This window comes from Budorcas taxicolor, chromosome 8, assembly GCF_023091745.1.
Source record: "Budorcas taxicolor isolate Tak-1 chromosome 8, Takin1.1, whole genome shotgun sequence".
In the NCBI taxonomy this organism is placed as follows: domain Eukaryota; kingdom Metazoa; phylum Chordata; class Mammalia; order Artiodactyla; family Bovidae; genus Budorcas; species Budorcas taxicolor.
The window spans coordinates 89,312,956-89,336,149 of record NC_068917.1 but is presented as its reverse complement, the minus strand read 5'-3'; the positions used below and the strand labels follow the sequence as shown (position 1 = coordinate 89,336,149).

The window sequence follows — 23,194 nt, the reverse complement described above, 5'->3', positions numbered from 1 at the left end:
TGATATTCCCTAGAGGCACATGGTCACAGCTGCCTTCCTCCCATCTCTCTGCTCTGGAATGAGGGTTCAAACCACACCCAGAAAACACAACATGAGCCAGAGACACACCTACAGAACAAATGCTACTAACAATTATTCCAAAGGTTTTCTAAAGTATGTAGACAGGAGTCATCATTAAGTGAAACAGAATCAGTCACAAGAGCTGGTGATAATTAAAGAAAAGAAACAAACAATTTCAACCCATTTGTATGATTTTGTAATAAGCATGAGTCGAATCTGCTCATGATATATAATTTAGCTGACTTATACAGAAGGTAAGGGGTATCTGCACTGAATTATAGAGATTTTATCACATACCTGAGCATAACATGCTTCTTCTATGGCTAATCCTGTTACTAAATCAACCTGATAATAAAAATATAACTCATTTTAGCAAGAATTACTTTTTTAAAATATGGTATATCAAAATAAATTCAAATTTAACAACTTTATTCCAAAAGAACAGAATTCTTTGATGTAATACAGCAAATCAGAAGTATGACCAGCATAAGAAACTTAGTTTGCCTGGGTTCAAATTCTGACTCTACTATATGCGAGCTGTGTAACCTTGCTTACAGAGGTTACTTAAGCTCTTTTGCCTCAGAGAGGTGCATCTGAACCAGTAGCTAATTATAGTAGCTACCAAATGGGGTTATTGGAAGATTAAATGACTTAATCTAGGTGAAGTCTTTACAAAGTACATAAGATATATCTATATATTGCCTGGCAGCTCAGATAGCAAAGAATTTGCTTGCAATGAAAGAGACCCAGGTTTAATCCCTGGGTCAGAAATACCTCCTGGAGAAGGAAAGAATTTTTAAAACCCAATCAAATGCCTTTAAAAATTTTTTAAATGTATTTACTGCTAAAAAATTAAACCCTGTTTTACTGCTATGAAGCCCAGGAAAATATAGCACTTCTGGGGCTGTAAGGAAGAAGTATCTTTTTTAAAATTCCTATAATTTATCCAAATACAACTACTATAATGCAAAGCCCAAAGTAAATGGGTGCCTGCATGGATCCCTTGGCCTGCTTCTCTCTCCCCTGTTCTAAGGCCTCCACTCCTTTGGACTATATCTCCAGAGTAACCCCAGGGCTCCCTACAGGGTTTACAAAGGGAAACCCTATGTAAGAAGGAAGCACATGGAGAAGTTAAAGATGGTCTCCATGCTTAGTAGGAGCTTTGGAACAGGAAGCTCTCCTTAGAACATTTTTTTTTTTTTGGTAGTATGATAATGGTGCTGAGAATACACAGAATACTCTTTTGTTTTGGTTTTCTATGAACTACTAGCCAATAAGTCTATTAACTCAATGGCAAAAATAATAAGCATGTCTTATGCTGCAGGGCACAAGTGAAATTACTGAATTCTGTGATTATGATACTGAATCAACTACAGCTATAAGCAGAATGAAATCACTGATGTAGCTAAAAAACATCTCGATAGCTTTCAGTAATCACAGCAGTAAAGTAAATATTTTAGAATATGAAAAAATGATGGTTCATTTAAGTTAATCTCCACTACCTATTCCAACAAAAAGCTTAGGACACTTACCTCCATTCCTTGATTAATTGCTAATTTTGCCACTCTCATTGCAACAGGTCCCTAAAATTCAAACAAAACATATTTTCAGTATTATTTATGCAAATCATGTTGTACATCTCAGTCAAATTCAGAAATTCCCTTTGCTGGATCCATAGTATAGAAGCAACAATGGCTGTAAGACAACTGACGGAAAATTCATTTTAGGAGATTTCCAAGGCCTTTGGGCTTCCCTGATGGGGAATCACCTGCGATGTAGGAGATGCAGGCTTAATCACTGGGCTGGGAAGATCTTCCACAGGAAGAACACCAACCTACCCCAGTATTCTTGCCTGAAAATTCCCATGGCTACAGCCCAAACGGTCACAAAGAGTCGGACACAACTGAGTGACTAAGCACGCAAGCAAGGCTTTTAATTAGTAATAAATCATAATTGTAACAAACTACTGCACCACCATACGATGCAGAGCCCACAGCATGCTAGAGCACAGCACAGCACACTAGATATTTGGAGGTCAGCAGGTGGCATGTGTCCAGCAGAGGGCTTTCCATTGTTCAGCAAATCTTCCTACAAGTTAAGTAGGAAAAAGAAAAGGAGGTAAGAGTGTTTGGTACAATTCACATATCCATCAGTGGTTTGACAGAAGGTTGTGCTGTATATTGTCACCCTGCTTATTTAACTTATATGCAGAGTACATCATGTGAAATGCCAGGCTGGATGAAGCACAAACTGGAATCAAGATTGCCGGAAGAAATATCAACAACTTCTGATATGCAGATGACATCACCCTTATGGCAGAAAGTGAAGAGAAACTAAAGAGCCTCTTGATGAAAGTGAAAGAGTGAAAGTTTAATCTGGTTTAAAACTCAACATTCAGAAAACTAAGATCATGGCATCTGATCCCATCACTTCATGACAAATAGATGGGGAAACAATGGAAACAGCGACAGACTTTATTTTCTTAGGCTCCAAAATCACAGCAGATGGTGACTGTAGCCATGAAATTAAAAGACACTTGCTCCTTGGAAGAAAACCTACGACCAAACTAGACAGCGTATTGAAAAGCAGAGACATTACTTTGCCAACAAAGATCCGTCTAGTCAAAGCTATGGTTTTTCCAGTGGTCATGTATGGATGTGAGAGTTGGACTACAAAGAAAGCTGAGCACAGAAGAATTGATGCTTTTGAAATGGTGTTTGAGAAGACTCTTGAGAGTCCTCTGGACTGCAACGAGATCAAACCAGTCAACCCTAAAGGAAATCAGTCCTGAATATTCATCGGAAGGACTGATGCTGAAGCTGAAGCTCCAATACTTTGGTCACCTGATACAAAGAACTGACTCACTGGAAAAGACCCAGGTGCTGGGAAAGACTGAAGTCAGGAGGAGAAGGGGACGACAGAGGATGAGATGGTTGGATGGCATCACTGACTTGATGGACATGAGTCTGAGTCAGCTCCAGGAGTTGGTGATGGACAGGGAAGCCTGGCATGCTGCAGTCCATGGGGTTACAACAAGTCGGACATGACTAGAGATTGAGGCTGACGGTCTTGATTAACATGGGAATGCAGATATCATCTGTTTTAGGTAGTGGATCTGTATCGTTCTTCCCTGGGCATCAGTAATTAATCACAATGATGATGTACTAGTAAAGACATGTCCTCCAGGCGGTACTCCCACATTACACAAAAGCCTCAAGTCCAAATGAGTCCTTCAAGATGTGTGAGGGTCACAACTGAGAGTCCTCTGTGAGAAGGTTTTGTCTTAGAAAACCACAGTCCTCCAGATGGAATTTATTCGATCACATTTTAAATTCCTGAAAATTGTTATGAGTGATGAATTAGAATTCAATGGTATAGTTTAAAGCACCTTTCGAACGAATTAAAATGCAAGAGGCTCTAAATAAGAGGCACAACAAAGGACTCCAATAAGTGCATAAACGCATGGTAAATGCATGATGGCATGAAAAATGCCTTTTTCTTTTTTTTTTTTTTGGCTATCAGTTTTAACCTACCTAAATTCTCTTCCTAAATCATATGCTGAAAAATTTTAAGACACTGCAATTTTCTGAGACGTACGCAAGTATCTTAGATAGAATTCTTTCAAATGTAATTTGTATGTGCTAGTTTTCTTTTTAAGATCAACAATTCATGAAAAAACAAAATAAAACAAAACAAACAGAGTACTTTTCTCAATGAGAATTTTATCCTTTCACTTTTATCACCAGCTGACCCAGACAAATGCTGGCCAGACTTCCACATGCACACAAGTCCCCAGGTCCCTTGTTAAAACGGTGATACTGATTCAGGGGTCGGGGATGGGCCGTGCTCCCAGGGGATGCCTGGACTGCTAGTACACAAGACCACACTTTGGGCAGTAAGGTTTAGGAAACCGGAGAAATAGGAAAATGAAAACACTATTAGATATGACACTTATTCAATTAGCTTCTCTTTTAAAATATGAAACCAGTGTCTCTGCTATATATACAAACCATTTTCCCCCTCAGATAGAAAAACAGAAGTAGATACACACAAATACAGAAATCATGCAAATATCCTAATTGTTTAGAAGTTTCCTAATTACTTAGAGACTAATCATTTAGTAACAAGATCTTTAAAAATAAAGATTATTCCACCTCAAATTCTGTTTTGTAACGTGCATATAGTTTCACAGTTACACATTTTCCAAAGTCATCTGACATCTCCCTTCAGCTGGGGGAAAACTAATGTTAGCAATTAATGTTCTCAGAGGGGTGTCCTTCAGATAAAAGGGACGATGAGGACAGCCTGGTTTACCACATGGCAGGGTGCAGCCAGATGTCAGTTTGGAGGTGGGGAGGAGGAGGCTCTAGGGTGGGGTGAGCTGCGGGCACTGAGAGAGACAGAAAGAGAAAGAGAGAGCGCACATGTGCGCGAGCGAGATAGCATATGAGAGCGCCAGTTCTCAGGAGTGAGATAAAGAATGGAACCACAGAGGCACCAAGGGGCTAAAGAGCCACCCGCCACCCTGGCGGAGATCTGTAACAGGGAGCTGAACACTCACATCCAAGGACCATGGGAGGCTGTGAATCTCAGAACTGGAATTACGCCCAAACCTTCCTTAAAAACACTGCTTTATTTCAACTGAGACGTGCACTGGTCTTCAAGTTTTAAGCTAGAGGAAGTTGCTAAATCTGTATGGAGTTAAACTATCACTTCTCCTGATATGTGTACACCTCTAATCTCTCTTTAGCTAGATGTTTCCTTAACATTTTGAAGAAACATTAATACTAAAGTTACAGTGAGAGCTTTTCTTAAAGTAGTGAAAGTCTTGTATTAGCTATCGATTCAGAGTATAATGCTCTGCGATACCTCATACAGGGAATGAACATATATAAGGGCCCCACCCTGAAAGAGTTTACTTAATTGAGAAGGACTGAAATACCACCAACACTAGGCAGTGTGGCTTTAGAAACCAACTCAATTGAGAGGCCTCATCTGACAGCTTGCAGGGGACAGGTGTGCCACAGCAGACCTGGGCTCTGTCTCACAACAAAGAACTCCAAGGATGCCTCCTGAAACTGGATACAGAACCCCGAACAAATGTGAAGGGTGCATGCATTTTTCTAGAGAATGATGAGAGTTCCCAAAAGAACTCATGGCCTCAAAAGAGGTTACAAATACTGTTTGCGTTAGAGAGGAAGTGATTTTGACTCCAGAAATGGTTCAGTTCAGTTCAGTTCAGTCGCTCAGTCGTGTCTGAATCTCTGCGACCCCATGAATCGCAGCACGCCAGGCCTCCTTGTCCATCACCAACTCCCAGAGTTCACTCAAACTCATGTACATCGAGTCGGTGATGCCATCCAGCCATCTCATCCTGTCGTCCCCTTCTCCTCCTGCCCCCAATCCCTCCCAGCATCAGAGTCTTATCCAATGAGTCAACTCTTCGCAGGAGGTGGCCAAAGTACTGGAGTTTCAGCTTTAGCATCATTCCTTCCAAAGAACACCCAGAGCTGATCTCCTTCAGAATGGACTGATTGGATCTCCTTGCAGTCCAAGGGACTCTCAAGAGTCTTCTCCAACACCACAGTTCAAAAGCATCAATTTTTCGGCGCTCAGCCTTCTTCACAGTCCAACTCTCACATCCATACATGACTATTGGAAAAAACACAGCCTTGACTAGACGGACCTTTGTTGGCAAAGTAATGTCTCTGCTTGGTTTCTGCTGCTGCTACTGCTGAGTCGCTTCAGTCGTGTCCGACTCTGTGCGACCCCATAGATGGCAGCCCACCAGGCTCCCTCGTCCCTGGGATTCTCCAGGCCAAGAACACCGGGTGGGGTTGCCATTTCCTTCTCCAATGCATGAAAGTGAAAAGTGAAAGTGAAGTCGCTCAGCCATGTCTCACTCCTAACGACCCCATGGACTGAAGCCTACCAGGCTCCTCCATCCATGTGATTTTCCAGGCAGGAGTACTGGAGTGGGGTGCCATTGCCTTCTCCTCTGCTTGGTTAGGGGACAATAAAAGTTTTACAATCCATTGGGAATAAAGACAAATCACTAATTGTTTACTTAGCAAAAATCCTTTAATCTATGATTTCCAAACAAAGGACTATTTGAAAAATACTTCTGAAAGAGTGAGAGAACCAAGAGACCCTTGAAACAGGTCCCTTGACGCTCTGTTTATTATTAATACTACTGCTCACGAGGATTAAGATCTGTGAGTAAACGTGCAGTGATTCCCAGATTTGAAGTGTACTTCTGAAGAAGTGGATTGTGCACAAAGGAGTTAAAACAAGGCCTCCATCACCATGAAAACAAACACAGTAAGATAAACAAACTGGTGCTATTTAAGCAGGTTATCTCAAGTTAAGTGATCTCAATGAAAGCTCGCTTGACATAATGGACTGTGGGCTCCTTATTTATTTGTGTTTCAGTTTGGGGACAATCCAGCGTGAAAGCCCATGTGTACAGTTCAGGTCAGGAGGACTAGCTGGCAAACAACTTAAGTTGCTGGGAATCTCTGTTGCATGTGATAAACACGCATGTAATATATTATCAATGTACAGCTACAGTAAGGGCCTTAAATTACCTTCAAATCTTAACTCTGAAGGCTCTTAATATTAATCCAGTATACGATTTCTAGTTTTACAGCTACCTGTACACTTCTGTACTTGGAAAGCAAGCAAAGGACATTATAGGTAGGTAAGACGATCACTGGTTTTGTCAATTTGTTGTAAGGTTATAACAAAGAGCAAAAAAAAAGAAACGTAGTTAAATACCTGAGGTAAAAACTCTCTTGCTAGGTCCAAGGCTTTTCTGTAGGCGGCGTCCCCCTCCTGGTTCTGTTCTAGAACATGGCTGATCAAGCCCACTGACTTGGCTTCTTGGCCATCAAGCACACGCGCAGAGAAGATGAGCTCTTTCGCCAGGGACATCCCAATGGCACGCGGCAGTCGCTGCGTTCCCCCTACAGCGTGGATGAGACAGAAAACGCGTGCAATGACTTGACACCCTTTCGTTTTAACATCTCAAGTTTTCATTTCTTCTACTGTAAAAACAAACCAGGGCCAGAAGTTTGTATGTTAAAATTAAGTAACTGGAAAACGAGTTCAAAATTTAATCTCATTTCTTCATTACTTTGTAAAATTATTAAAACTTAAAATCACTTAAGAATCTTGTATCACTATTAAGTGATTCTGACACTGTCCATCACTGGCAACATAGTTGGCATGTTCCTGAATCCAATCCATAATCATTACTATGTCAGGAACCAAAAGATGCACAGTAGTGGAGGGGGCTGGGGGCAGCCTCCTTTCCCTTAGCTCATTCACTAAGAGGAATGACAGGTCCACCAAGCTTGGCATTTCTCCTTCAGTTTAGATAAAACATCAAATTCTGAGAAATTCAACTCGTGTACTTTTAAAGACTTATTTACGGTAAATGAAATGTAAACTAATTTTAATTTAATGAAAATAAAAACAGATAATTGCTCATGAAAACAGGCTTTGTCCCACAGTTTTATTTTTTTAAGGCAAGTGCTAATCATCCTCTGTTGCAGTGTTCTATTAGATCCATGCTCATTCCAGTATCTTTAAGTGAGGAGACTGCGATTTCATTAAATAGAAAGCTAAACACAAGCAGGTCATATTCTTATTGGTAGCTTTAATTTCTACCAACAGGAAGATGAAAATAGCTGCAAATTTTAAATCATATCCCTAAGTCTTATCCTCGAAGTGGCAGCTGGGCTGACCGGGAGGCGGAGGAAAGGCTGACTGTGAAGGTTCCAGGGAGAAAAAGAAAACTGTTGGTCACACATCTGAGCGAGCTCACTGTGTGTCTCTTTGCCCATGAAGTTTATTCTGCATTAGTTGCCAACATTTACAAACTGAGTGGGTGATTTCATATAAAAATTAGTTTTAACCTGGAAGTTAACTGCAGCTGCACCTTTTAGATACAATGCACTCAAGCTGCCACAGCCTCCACCACTTCCTACGACTCCAATACGTACACTGAGAGGTTTTGATTTTCTTTAAGCGATTTTAAAAGGAAGGTAAAATCATTTCTTATCCACATCTCAATCAAAAGTTGGGGGGGGGGGGATGAGAGGCAAGTTTCAAGAAAACATATAATCCCTTCAATAATTAAGTATATTCCTATGTGTTTAGCAAACAAAGCGCTCTGGTATTGGAAGCTTATGATGCTATTATTAAACAACTATGTTGAGAACCATGACCATGTTTTGAAAATATAGGTGATTTATTAAAAAAAGAAATAAAAACAAAGCTCAAAAGGACTGACATTTTCTGTAGGGATTGTTTTTGAACATAAATGAGTTTAGGCTTCCCGGGTGGCTTAAGTTGGTAAAGAATCTGCCTGCAATGCAGGAGACCTGGGTTTGATCACGGGCTGGGAAGATCCCTTGAAAGACGGCACAGCAACCCACTCCAGTATTCTTTCCTGGAGAATCCCCATGGACAGAGAAGCCTGGCGGGCTAAAATCTATGGGGTTGCAGAGTCGGACATGACTGAGCGACTAAGTACAGCATAGCACAGAGTACTGCTTCTATAAACTGCAGCTACTTATTGCTTACACTCCCCAAGCAGCTAGAGATGGTAAGTTTAAAGGTATTTTATGCGACATGGCAAAAAATGTGTGTGAAAAATGAAGCACTGACAAATTTAAATCCAACTGTAAACAATCATGTTGCTCAGTGTAGGTCTGAGAACTTACTGCATAAACTTCATGGAAAAAGACAAGTTGTTTATGGTATTTCTAATGGCAGCTGATCAGAACAGAGAGATGCAAGTAATACAACCCAGATAGTTATATTTACTCATGGAACTGAGGAGGATTTTCAAGAGACTTAAGAACGTACAGCTATAGTATTCATAATAAGCACAACATTAGAGAATGACTCTTTGTTGTGTTCTATGAAAAGTTTAACATGTGTTCTATGAAAAGTTTAACAAAATTAACATGTTACCCTCAATGGTCATTGTTAGCGTTCACTTCTTATTCAATGGAAACTCAGTATTTTGCAAGTCCAAAAAGCTTAAGCACATTCATCACATTATTTTGTAACAATTTAACAAAGGTACAGCATAAAACTAACCTCATGAAACAGCTGAATGGCACAGAACTCTAAACTCTCAACTTTGCTAGATGAAATTTTTGCAGACTTAATTGTCTGCTGGAGGAAATGATGTGAGGCTGAGACACCTGGTACTGAAGAGACCTTTCTGTCTGCCGAAAACAGCGCATCATAGGAGCTGAGGAAAAATCATCAACTTGGCTCATCAACAACTAACACTGCATCCAAGACTTGGCTTTTTGGTTTACATCACAAGATATCTACGTTAGGAACCTCATGTAAGTGCAGTCATACAGTATTTGTCCTTTTGTGGCTGGCTTATTTCACTTAGCAAAATGTCTTCAAGGTTCATTGATACTGTAGCATGTGTTAGAATTTCATTCCTTTACAATGCTGAATATGTTTTGTTTATTCATTCTGCTGAACATGTTTTGTTTATTTTCCATTAGTTGAGGAACATATGGCTTGCTTCCACCTTTTGGCTATTAGAAATAATATTGGTATGAATATGTGTGTACAAACATCTCTTCAAGACCCTGCTTTCAATTTGTTTGAGTAGACGTCCACAAGCGGAACTGCTGGAAAATACAGTAAGTCTGTGTTTAATTTTTGATGAACAGCCATACTTTTTCAAAACAACTTCACCATTTTCTATTCCCACCAACCTGGCAAAAGTGTTCCAATTTCTCCACATTTCTTACCAACACTTTGTTATTTTGCTTTTTGATGGCAGTCTTCTTAATGGGTATAAACTGATATCTCATTGGGCTTTTGATTTGCATTTTCCTAACAACTAGTAACTTGAGCATCTTTGTAAGTGCTTATTGACCATTTGTATATCTTCTTGGAGAAAAGTCTATTTAGGTCCTTTGCCCATTTTTAACTGGGTTGTTCTGTCATTGTTGAGTTCAAAGAGTCCTTTATAAAGTCTGGATATTAATCCCTTATCAGACACATGATTTGCAAATATTTTCTCCCAATTCATTGGTTGCTTTTTCACTGCTGATAGCATCCTTTGAGGCAGGCAAAATTTTTAATTTTGTGGAAATTCAATTTATTTTTTTCTTTTGTTGTCTTTGCTTCTGATGTCATGGCCAAGAAGTAATTGCCAAATCCAACGTCAAAAGTTTTTCCACTGTTTTCTTCTAAGAGTGCTGTGCTTTCACTACTTACATTAAGGTATCTGATTCATTTTGAGGTAATTATTGTATATAGTATAAATGTCCAACTCCATTCTTTTGCAGGTAGGAATCCAGTTTCCCTAACACTAAGTGTCAAAACGGATATGCTTAAATAGTTACACAAAATATGTGATTTGACTTCCTCATGCTTACCAAAACTTAATCTTCAGGAAACCTATTTGGTAAGAAATCATCTGGTCCACTCTCATATGCTGCAATCCAGTTGGCAGAAATCAAAGACTGATAGTTTGAACCATATTTTTATTTTATGGAATTAAAGGTAACTGACCCTTTACTACCCTCAAGTATATAAAATTTGTGATTTCAACCTTTATAAAGATGATATGACCTGTTTGTTTGTCTCTGTCAACTAATACTGATAGCGTGAGCAAAGAGCTGTACAAATAGAAGTGACTGAACTGCAGCCCAATACTACACAGAAAACTAAACATGATTGATGTGGAATTTCAGATTTCTACAAATATCTCAGGAATAGTTACTCCAAACAGAAAATCTTTGATGCCAACATTCTAGTCCAATTTGGAAGTACTTCTGTTTAGGCTATTTTCTATTATGAAATAAAGCAATTAACTCATTGGAAAAGCAAGGCTCAGTGCATCACTGCATCCTGCAACCTGAGAGAGAGAATGTGCCACTGATATGCAGTGTGGAAGAAAAGGCACCAGAGTTAAGTTCCAAATACAGAATGGAGTACCAGAGAGAATTATTTCAACTCACCTTTCATTAATTCTGAATATTAAACTCCAATATTAGCTCAGAGGTAAAGCGAAGATAAGTGTGTTATATTTTTCTGACAGTTGATTTTCTTATATTGGGCTTACTTCAGCAGATCACACAACCTGCTGAGTTCCAATAGGGATTTGAGTTCAAGATGACAAAGTGCCATCTCTAGATAGTCTTAATGACTGGTGAAATTAATCAGAACTAAAAATAGGGTCATCCCCAGTGGAATTAAAATAGTTCCATTCTGACTGCTGCCCTAACATTTTCAAAATCAAACAGGTCTGAGACTGATTCAGACTTACACTACTGTCCATCCCAAGAGCTTCCAGCATTGACCCCTGACTCCTTTGGGCCCTGCTCTGAGACTCACAAGAGTTTTGGTAACTTGCCCAGAGTCACAGAGCTAGGTTGTAGAAACAGAATCCAAACCTACCTCTGCCTGATTCTTATCTACTATGTGGTAAAAAAGTAAAAAGCAACTTATGAAATGAATTCATGGCTTGCTTTATTTTATAAAATAAAAGGTATGCATGGGGTATATATAAGTAGCTGCATAATATTAAGTAGGCACATACATATTTAAAATGTATCCAGAAAGCTGTCTCTGTGGGACCAGCTCATAGATAATGATCATTTTTTTATTCATTCTGCTTGTCTGTATTTCAAAAATGTTCTGCAACATATAGGTAACAGGAATAAAAGTGCTACATCATTTTTCAAGAGCACAGTACAGGAAGACAAAAGAGCTGGCCACTAGGTAAAAGCCTCTCAAGCCACTTTCTGCCTGTGTTCCCGGGAAGCTCTCCAGGCAGTGGGAAGCCTCAGGTCTCCTGGGTTACAATGTTAATACTATGAAATCATGGTAAGAGGTTGGCCATTCATGTGACATTCTTGCAAGTATCCCACAGAACTACCAAATAGGAAGAGATATAGGAACATGAGCTTCTGAGAACCCATGCAACAGCTCACAAGAATCCTGCTAAAATACAAGTAATTTAACCCTTCCCAAGGGTAGTAAATTTAGAGCATGTTTTACTTCCACAAAAAACAACTATTCTTAAGTCACTTCATCACCAACCAGAAAAAGCGCTTTGTTGTGTTCCACGAATCTGCATGAAGGGCCATCAGAGTAATAAGCAGAAATAGCATACCAAAGCCACACTGCTATGTCATGAAGAAGAGGGAGCATTGTGGACAGTGACCCTCCCCTTTCTATTGTAGGCATGCTCAGAAAATGCCAGTTGTTTTCTAAGGCTTTTTTGTTTTGTCTCTGTCAACAAGGAGACTTTGATTCAGTGGGATCTGTTGATCCAGTGCTGTAAAACAAGAGGCAGGAGATGATTCATTTTTAATAGGCAACATAATTTACATAACCAAATGAGTACGTGCCACTTTACAACAGGCACCTCAAATGCTGTATACTTGTTACTTGGGACCATTTTGGAATTTCTCTTCTGGAACTCATTTCCAAAATTACACATTTGTTCACTCATTGAAGTACTTACTCCAGCTTCCTAGTCTAGGCAGGGAGCTACAGCTGTAAACTGAACAAATCCCTGGGGGGCACAGTTTAGATAGAATGGCCAAGGAGGTGACACTAGGGCAAAAACAGAAGGAATCAAGGGCATCAAGGGGTGCAGAGCACACAGATCCTGTAGGGACTGCATCTGACTCTCAGAGCAGCACAGGAAGACCAGAATGGCGGGAGCACAGTGCGAGGGGAGCAGGCCCAGGGTCCCTTGGACCTGCTTACTGTGTGGGTGACAGAAAGCCAAAGAGCATCTGAGAGCATCTTCTGAAAATAGTGGTGTAGGAACATTAATCACTAGTGAAGATTTGGGTCTGAGGACAAGCTATGGTCATTATGAGTCAAGAAGATGGAGGAAGTAGGTAAATGTTCATATGACTTGTGGCATGGCTCCAACAGGCTCAGAGAGAAATTTCAGAACAAATTCCCAAATGCTTTCAACGTCTGTCACGTTTTGGCTGCCCAACATCCACTGTTCCCATTAAAACCCTGATCTTGCTGTTGGAGAATACCCCCCAGTCTCCGCCCCCCGCCCCCAGCCCCTGCCCCAGTTGTATACAGGCTGGGACAGTAGAGAATTCCTCCAATGGAGGCCAAGAAAACCAGACCCTTCTTCTCTCTGCCCTGGCATAGCAAAGCAGGCATCCAAGACAGGTCTCACTGGATGTTACTTCTCAGGACTAGGAGTCCTGAATGGATGATAAATAAAAATAAATTTTCCTTTTCATATACGGCAGCCAAAGTCAATTTCTATTATGTGCTTTCCAACATCACGAATGATACAATGACACAGTAGGACTTTTGTTTTTCTCTCTCCTTCAAAAATGGTTAGATGGAGCTAAATGGGGGTTTATTTGTTCTACTTTTCCCAAATAAAATCCATTTGTTTAATCTCTTAATTTATTGGTCAAGTGATCAAATATGTGCTAGATGCTGTCCCAGGTGCTGAACAAATGGCAGTGAATAAGACAAACCATCCCAGATGTTACAAAGCTTACATCTTAGAGAACAAAAGGAAAGAAAAGGGCAATTAAACAAGGACAAGAGAGAACTGAGGTTGTGATGAGTGTTACAAAGAGAATTTAAGGCGGGAAAAAACTGAGATAAACATTCAGTTCAATTCAGTCACTCAGTCGTGTCCGACTCTTTGCAACCCCACAGACTGCAGCACGCCAGGATTCCCTGTCCATCACCAACTCCCGGAGCTTGCTCAAACTCATGTCCATCGAGTCACTGATGCCATCTAACCATCTCATCCTCTATTGTCCACTTTTCCTCCTGCCTTCAATCCAAAAAACTGACGAAGAACTGATGCAATCAAGTGGCCAAAGTCATTAGATGACTAACTTAGTTTGGGTGGTTGGGAAGGACCTGTTTGATAAAGATGAGGCCCATGTCTGAATGCTAACAGGGAAGCTACATGAAGATCAGACAGAACACCAGTGATGAGATCAGCCATGTAAAGACTCTATGGGGAAGCCAAGCTTAGCATGTTTGAGGAAGAGAAGGAGGCCACTGTAGCTACGGTGAGGGAAGTGGCAGAAGTGAATTTAGACAGGCAAGGTTCACATTATATAGATATAGTAGAGGTTTACATCTTATTCTATGTGTGATATAAGACACTGGAGGGTTCTGAGTGGAAGTGACGTAATTCGATTTGCATTTTAAAAGCTCCTTTGCAAGCTTGGTAGAGAACAGATTATAGGGGTAAGATCAAAGTGGGGTGTCCAGGTGGAGACCACTGCTGTCCTCCAAGTGAGACACAATGGCAGCTTGGACTGATACAGGGCAGCATAGGAAGGGATGGGGGAGGGATTTGGGGTGAGTGTCCAAACTTGCTAGTAAAATGGTGTAGGGGAAAGGGAAATCAATCTAATGCTTAGATATCTGGCTAGAGTGCAATTAGAATGAAACGTGTTTACTGACACTGGGAAAAAGGGGGTGCACTCTGGCCATGTTATGGAGCAGTCAAGCATGTGATTAGATATACAGTCAAATGTTTATTTAATAATCACTATCATACAGATGGCATTCAAGGTCAGGGGCCTGGATATAATCACTTAGGGAGACTGTTTTTGTTTTTTTTTTTTTTACTTCTTTATTTTTTATTTTTAATTTTTTTAGTTTTTTATTTTATTAATTTTAAAATCTTTAATTCTTACATGTGTTCCCAAACATGAACCCCCCTCCCACCTCCCTCGGGAGACTGTTTAGCTAGAAAGGAGCTGAGGAGGAGTGAGCAAAACCCTGAGAAGTGCCCACTGAAATGAGTGAATAGCAGAAATGCAGGAGGAAGGTGATGCTCAGCTGGACACCCACCCCCACCACTGCCCTAGCCTTCTTCCATGGGAGTCAAGTTTGCAGGGGTCTTCTAGGAAAGTCTTCCCTCACTGAAATAAAGACACCCAGGAATAAACAGGCTTTCTCCGAGGATGCTTCCATGTCGACATGTGACACCTGGAGCAGTGACAGCCACCTTGCAACCGTGATGGAAGCCAGCAAGGGCCGAATCTTCAAACTAAAGACTGCACAGCCGAGAGAGGTCACTAAGCTGCTGAACTAGCAATCCTGAGACTTCCCTATTGTGACTTCTTATGATTTTACCTGGTATTTTCTTATTGTTTAAGCTTCCTGACGTGTAGGTTCTTGTTATTTGTACCAAAACTGTCTGTAACTGTAGATGAATTAAGGAAAGAAACCTGAAAATACATTTTAGACAGCAGAAAGCAAACACAATAGGAAAGTAATGGCACGACTTCTCGGCAAAATTAACTACATATTTGAGATTTGTGGTTGTGAGATGGTTAGCATGGTTTCTTCTAATAACCCCTAGCCATTTGGGGGCAAAAATGGAGCAGGTAGATAAGCTAGAACTTCACTAGACAAATGTTAAGAAGAGACGAGGTGCTAGGCAATAGCAATGGTTGACATGTATTGAGCAGACTCTGCAATAATACCATGTCAACTATCCTAAGCACTTCACACATAATTAATTAGCTCATTTAATTCTTACATAAGGTTCCTCTATGAGGTTGGTGCAAAGGCGGTTAAGGTCATTTGTAAGTTGTCATATCAGAAAGGACCATGAAACCTAAGTTGGGTAAAGAGAGGAAGGACTTGGCTGACACTGAAATTGCCCATAGACTTGATGATTCAATAAGGTCCCTATCTGAAAGGTTAGGATGTCGCAGAGTGAGATGCAGGAAGTCTAGATTCAGAATGGAGTGATTACTGATGATGCGGGCCCATCGTTTATCACTGCACCACCTGGGAAGCCCTTGGATCACAATAAACTGTGGAAAATTCTGAAAGAGATGGGAATACCAGACCACCTGACCTGCCTCTTGAGAAACCTATATGCAGGTCAGGAAGCAATAGTTAGAACTGGACATGGAACATCAGACTGGTTCCAAATAGGAAAAGAAGTACGTCAAGGCTGTATATCGTCACCCTGCTTATTTAATTTATATGCAGAGTACATCATGAGAAACGCTGGACTGGAAGAAACACAAGCTGGAATCAAGATTGCCGGGAGAAATATCAATAACCTCAGCTATGCAGATGACACCACCCTTAGGGCAGAAAGTGAAGAGGAGCTAAAAAGCCTCTTGATGAAAGTGAAAGAGAGCGAAAAAGTTGGCTTAAAGCTCAACATTCAGAAAATGAAGATCATGGCCTCCAGTCCCATCACTTCATGGGAAGTAGATGGGGAAACAGAGGAAACAGTGTCAGACTTTATTTTCTGGGACTCCAAAATCACTGCAGATGGTAACTGCAGCCATGAAATTAAAAGACGCTTACTCCTTGGAAGAAAAGTTATGACCAACCTAGATAGTATATTCAAAAGCAGAGACATTACTTTGCCGACTAAGGTCTGTCTAGTCAAGGCTATGGTTTTTCCAGTGGTCATGTATGGATGTGAGAGAGAGACTGTGAAGAAGGCTGAGCGCCGAAGAATTGATGCTTTTAAACTGTGGTGTTGGAGAAGACTCTTGAGAGTCCCTTGGACTGCAAGGAGATCCAACCAGTCCATTCTGAAGGAGATCAGCCCTGGGATTTCCTTGGAAGGACTGATGCTAAAGCTGAAACTCCAGTACTTTGGCCACCTCATGCAAAGAGTTGACTCATTGGAAAAGACTCTGATCCTGGGAGGGACTGGGGGCAGGAGGAGAAGGGGACGACCCAGGATGAGATGGCTGGATGGCATCACGGACTCGATGGACGTGAGTCTGAGTGAACTCCGGGAGATGGTGATGAACAGGGAGGCCTGGAGTGCTGCGATTCAAGGGGTCGTAAAGAGTTGGGACACGACTTAGCAACTGAACTGAACTGAACACATATTTAAATAATTTAAAGCGAGCTTTTTATTTGATATTTCATAATTAATTATAATGTAATATGTAGCCAGAAGTTGGTGATGGACAGGGAAGTCTGGCGTGTTGCAGTCCATGGGGTTGCAAAGAGTCAGACACGACAGAGCAACTGCACTGAACTGAACTGATGTAAATAACTGAACATAATTTATGGTTTTGTATTATAAATTATGTCTTAGCAATATGTATAAGGTAGAAAATTTCAAGTTTTTGTTTTTGTTTCACTAAAATATAAACCTGTTAGTGTTTATATTTCCCTGTCTTACGATTTCATGAAGAAAGAAGTCATGCTAACAAAGGGCATTGTTGAGATACGTTAAGTTAAAAGTTATCTAGATGCTGCGTTAAGGGCATTTTGTTGATATAATTAGAAGTGACTGCTGACTATTAAGAAGTAAGTGTCACCTTTTGATTATTTCTAAATCCCCTCTCATAAACAGAAAGCTCCACTTAAGGTTGTATTTTCCTTGAATTGTAAAGGAAACACTGCAATAAAATGTTAACATTGGGGGTTCCCTGGTGGCTCAGTGGTAAAGAATACACCCGCCAATATGCAGAAGACACAGATTTGATCCTTGATCCAGGAGGATCTCACATCCTGTGGAGCAACTTAGCCTATGTGCCACAACTACTGAGCTTGTGCTCTAGAACTGGGGAGCTGCAATTACTGAGCCCACGTGCTGGAACTATAGAAGCCCACACATCCTAGAGCCTGTGCTTTGCAACAAGAGAAGCCACAGCAATGGGAAGCCCATGCACTGAAACTAGAGAGCAGCCTCCACTTGCCACAACTGGAGAAGTCTACACAGAAACGAAGATCCAGCACAGCAAAAAAAATAAGCAAAATTATTATTATTTTTTAATGTTAACTTTGGATTAAAATGTCTGTTGCAACTGATTACTGTGAAACTCTGTCAGAGGGCTTTAGGCAAGAGTTTTCTTGACAAATCTTGGCTAAATGTTTACAAAACAGACTTCCTCTCACTTCTACAATGGAAGAGAAGTGTTTTATGTGAACTAACATGACATGTTTACTGGTCTCATAATAGATCATGTCACAATCATACAAAAAGCATAAAAACAACTATTTTTCAATTTGTGACCAATGTTTAGAGTGTTGTAATACTTCATATTTCCTGGGATTTTTTACTTTTTTTTAGCATGTTTTAAAACAATGAGAAAACATAAGACAAACCAACAGACAGACACACACACACACACTTACATATAGGAACAAATAAGACAGGAATACATGTGAAGGAAAACCTGACAGTCTGGCTAAATCCCAGCAGAAACTATCTAAAATATATCCGTTTGAGCTCTGCTTGGCTTGCACTAAAGGAGTACTTAGGACAAACTTTAAAACTTTCTGAGACCTGGGGCACAGAAAGAAAAACTGGACATCAAACATTTTTCTTCAAGAGCAAATTAAGCTTCCTGGCAACAAATTAAAACCTTTGTGATAAGGCCTTCATTAATATTATAGAAAGTTTTCTTGACTAATATCCAATTTTCTGTTAGACAGGTTAAGAACAAAACTATACTTTTAAGTGTTTGCAAACACTTTTCCCAACAAATATCTAAAGCATAACTGTATCTTTTTTTTAACTTCTGAAGAATATAATTGCTATATATTGCATGAAACAAAGCTGGTGTTCAGTGGCTCAGTTGGGTCTGACTCTTTGCGACGCCATGGACTGCAGCATGTCAGGTTCCCCTGTCCTTTACCATTTCCCAGAGCTTAACTCAAACTCATGTCCGTTGAGTCGGTGATGCCGTCCAACCATCTCATCCTCTGTCGTCCCTTTCTTCTCCTGCTGCTGCTACTGCTAAGTTGCTTCAGTCGTGTCCGACTCTGTGCGACCCCATAGACCACAGACAGCAGCCCACCAGGCTCCGTCATCCCTGGGATTCTCCAGGCAAGAACAGGGGAGTGGGTTGCCATTTCCTTCTCCAAGGCATGAAAGTAAAAGTGAAGTCGCTCAGTCATGTCCGACTCTTAGCGACCCCATGGACTGCAGCCTACCAGGCTCCTCCGTCCATGGGATTTTCTAGGCAAGAGTACTGGAGTGGGGTGCCACTGCCTTCTCCTGCCTTCCATGAAACAAAGTGTCTTACTTTTTAAAATGATTTGTCCATTTTGAGCCACCCCATGTCCACCACCAGCACAACATGCTCCTCTACCACTCTTTGTAGCTGTGCGGGCTCTGAACTTAGGTTCCCTGGCAGCACTAAGTGGTTACTGGAGTCTTCCTTTGTGGATACCTCTCTCCCACCCTAGCACAGCTAACGGGTAGGGAAATGACTTAAATCAGACCAATCAAACTATCTCTTGCAATCTCATACATGGGGTCACAAAGTGTTGGACACAACTTCGCAACTGAACAACAACATATGCATATATGTATACATGACAGCCTTAGAGAAAATTATTGATTAGTTTTCTTTAATACAGTGATATTTACTAAAAATACAATGTTTCACGTCTACCTCACTGGGTAAATCATGTAATACGAAAAAAATAAAATTTAGCAGCTTGATGTTTTTTAAAACACTGAAAACAAACCAATTGTGCAGTTAACATTCCCTAACCCAAATGGGTGGTGAATACAGTAAAGCATGAATCAGGTAGTCCGCATTTAAGAAAAAACAAGTTTCACCAATTCTAATGATTAAATAAGGACTGTATCGGTTATTTCTTGTGCACTGCAAATCATCTCAAAACTCAGTGGCTTGAAATAACAGATATATATTCTATGGGCCAGGACTGGCTCTGGGTACCTCTGAGGCCACAGTCCTCTGCTTCCAGGCTCACTCACATAGTTGTTGGGAGATTCCCTTGGTCCCCTCTACATGAGTCACTCCACAGGGCTGTTTCTTCACAAGGCAGGTGACTCTTGAGTACTTCAAGAGAGAGAATGCACAAGATGAAATCCACAGATGTCTAATAACCTATCCAAGAGGTGATTTCCCATCTCTTCTGCCATATTCTATTAGACAGAACAGAGTTTATAGCCCCAGGCTTCACGAACAGAGAAACTGCACACAGCATGAACATTTAGAGGCTGCTTTTTACCACAAGGTCTAAGACTGATTAAGCAACACAAGCTGTAAAGGTCATCTTTTCTTCTCCCCATCTTTCCTTTAACTAAAAACAAGTTTTACCAGAGCACATTCTGACTGTTTCCCAAAACTTTAAAACCACCTTTCATTTATTTCAAAATTAAGGAGGACATGAACAGAACATGTTAACCATTATCTTGAAAAAAGTAATAGAGGGGGGAAAAGTAGGGAAAGTACAAAATGAAAGATGTTCCTTTGGAAAGCTCATCCCATTACAAATACAGTCTTTGCCAACTACAAGCAGCAGAGAAAATGACACCCACATATCTAGCCTTTCTATAGAATGCACTGATTTAACTGATCAGCAAAAAGCTTGGACACTCTGATTGTATATCATAAAAACTGGACCCTAATATTTTCATTAAATGGGAGAGGGGATCTAAGAAATGGTTTAAGATTCTCAATGTCCAAATGATTTCTCTCTGGATTATACAAAACTTCCAAACAAGTACAATTGATTAAAGAAATAATATGTATAAATATTTGACGAAATGACTAAACAATGGAGTGAATATGAATATCTGAATATTTTTAATTTTTCTTATCAAAAGCAGGTCACATGATAAATATTTGAAAATTCTGGCAAAGCTGCATCATTATTAATAATTTACTACATATTATGCAACTTAACAAATTACTTTTTATGTTTTTTGCAAGAATCCTGAGGCCACTACTATTACTATCCTTATTTGGCAAATGAGGAAATCAGAGGCTCAGAGAAGTAAAGTGACCAGCTCATGCCCACTAGGTACACCAGTGGCTGTGAGTGAATTAGGTATGTCTGGTTCTGCAGCCCACTTGATTTCCTAATGGCAAGCTACATCCCCCTAGAAAAGACCAGATGCACAGCTCCTCAAATAGTTATTTTTCATTAGGGCAAGGCCCTGGTAGGAGTTATTATGGTGAGGCAAACATAATCGCAGTTTCAGACCATGAATTTTAAATCATGATAAAGTGAAGTCGCTCAGTTGTGTCCAACTCTTTGCGACCCCATGGACTGTAGCCTACCAGGGTCCTCTGTCCATGGAATTTCCCAGGCATTTCCAGGAATTTGCCATTTCCTTTTCCAGATAAATCATGATAACTAGGCTCAAATATATCCTTATTAATCAAAATAGGAACCATTACAATCAACACATTTTATTCCCATAGCAAAAAATTCATGCTTCAGGATTTGACGAACTCTTGGAAAGCATTTTCTGCCTCTTGCTGGTTGCAGGAGCAGATTGCCTGCAAAAAGTTATTGAGATGCTTGAAGAAGTGGTAGTCTAGTCAAGTTGGCAAGAAGTCAAGTGAATGTGGCAGATGAATAAGATTTCCCAAACTTCAAAACTTCGTAGCCCAATTTGTTCAACTTTTGAAGCATTGGTTGTGCGACATATGGTTGGACTCTGTCATGGAGAAGAATTGAGCCCTTTCTGTTGACCAATGCTGGTTGCAGGAGTTGCAGTTTTCGGTGCATTTCATCGATTTGCTGAGTATAATTCTCATATGTAATGATTTCACCAGGAGTCAGAAAGCTGTAGAGAAGCAGATGGACAGCAGACCACCAAACTGTGACCTTGACCTTTATTTGGTACAAGTTAGGCTTTGGAGAGTGTTTTGGAGCTTCTTCTTGGTCCAACCACTGAGCTGGTCTTCACTGGTTGTTGTAAAAAATTCACTTTTCATAGCATGTCACAATCCGATCGAGAAATGGTTCGTTGCTATTGTACAGAATAAGGGATGATGACACTTCAGAATGACAGCTTTTTTAAAATTTGCGGTCAGTTCACAAGGCATCCACCTATCGAGGTTTCTTATGTTTCCAATTTGATTCAAACGTAGAATGACCGACGTTGAGCTCTTAGTTAACTTCTTAAGTAGTTATAAGAGGATCAGCTTCAATGGTGGTCTCAGTTGGTTGTTGTCAACTTTTGACGGCTGGCAACTATGCTCCTCATCTTCAAGGGTCTTGCTTTCTCTGCAAAACTTCTTGACCTAACACTGCACTGTATGTTCATTAGCAGTTCCTGGGCCAAATGTGTTGTTGATGTAATGAGCTGTCTCTGCTACTTTACAGCTGATTTTGAACTCAAATAAGAAAACTGCTTGAATTTGCTTTTTGTTTAATATCATTTTCTTATATGTGTGTGTTTACACGCACAAATGCACACTAAATCACTTCAGTCGTGTCCGACTCTTCGCAACGCTATTGACTGTAGTCTGCCAGGTTCCTTTGTCCATGGGATTCTCCAGGCAGGAATACTGGAGTGGGCTTCCATGTCCTCCTCTAGGGGATCTTCCTGACCCAGGGATCGAAACCACATCTCTTATGTCTCCTGCATAGGCGGGTTCTTTACCACTGGCGCCAGGTGGCTAGGGGCATAACATCACTTCCACAGTCTAAAAGAACTATAAAATACACAGCAAGTAATGTCATTCGCAAAAAAAAAATAAAGTGAGAAATGTGCATTAAAATGATGTATAACATAACCACATTTAAGAATATATCCCAATATTAAATAGCAAAAATCAACAATGAAAAACCACAATTACTTTTGCACCAACCTACTAGTTAGCATAACAATATAACTGGATATCTGGAACAGAAGGAAAAATTAACCCACTGGGTCTGGTATCAAAGGCAGTGAACAACGGCAGAAAGTTTCAAATCGAAAGCACCACAAAGTGGTAAGTTCCCACTGGGAAATGGTGCTGGAGAGAATGAATTACAATGCAAGGCCCACAAAACGGAAGGCACGCCGACACTACTGCCATCCTTCCATGCTGGTGGCAGCTCTTACTCCTCACTCTCTGCTCAAGATCTTGACACTGGCTTGCCTCGACTTTACCCTGTGTTTTTTTTTGGGGGGGGGGGGGGTTGGGGGGGGTGGGGTGGGTGGTTAATGTTAAAGGAAAAGATCAGAAGCATAAAAGATGTGGAACTGACCGCAAGGCACAAACCCTGAGATGAAGGTGCCTGGGCCAGTGGGGCCATGCCTCCTCACCCAGACCTCTTGTGTCGAATAGCCCACTTTAAAAAATTTTTTAACTGTGAACAGAAAAACACCATAATAAGTAAAATAAATTTTAAAAAATGATATTTCAAGTAG

The 23,194-nt window shown here is 40.5% G+C and overlaps 1 protein-coding gene across 2 annotated transcripts in view; it reads right to left on the bottom strand.

The window, feature by feature from the left end:
• AUH (AU RNA binding methylglutaconyl-CoA hydratase) overlaps window positions 1–23,194 on the bottom strand; it is a 193,701-nt gene that overhangs the window by 5,743 nt on the left and 164,764 nt on the right. For both annotated transcript variants that reach the window (XM_052644957.1, XM_052644956.1), the window contains exons 7-9: window positions 6,838–7,025; window positions 1,593–1,643; window positions 358–405 (exon numbers count right to left, since the gene is read on the bottom strand). In XM_052644957.1, the coding sequence (XP_052500917.1) occupies window positions 358–405; window positions 1,593–1,643; window positions 6,838–7,025 (287 nt within the window). The remainder of the gene's footprint in view (window positions 1–357; window positions 406–1,592; window positions 1,644–6,837; window positions 7,026–23,194) is intronic.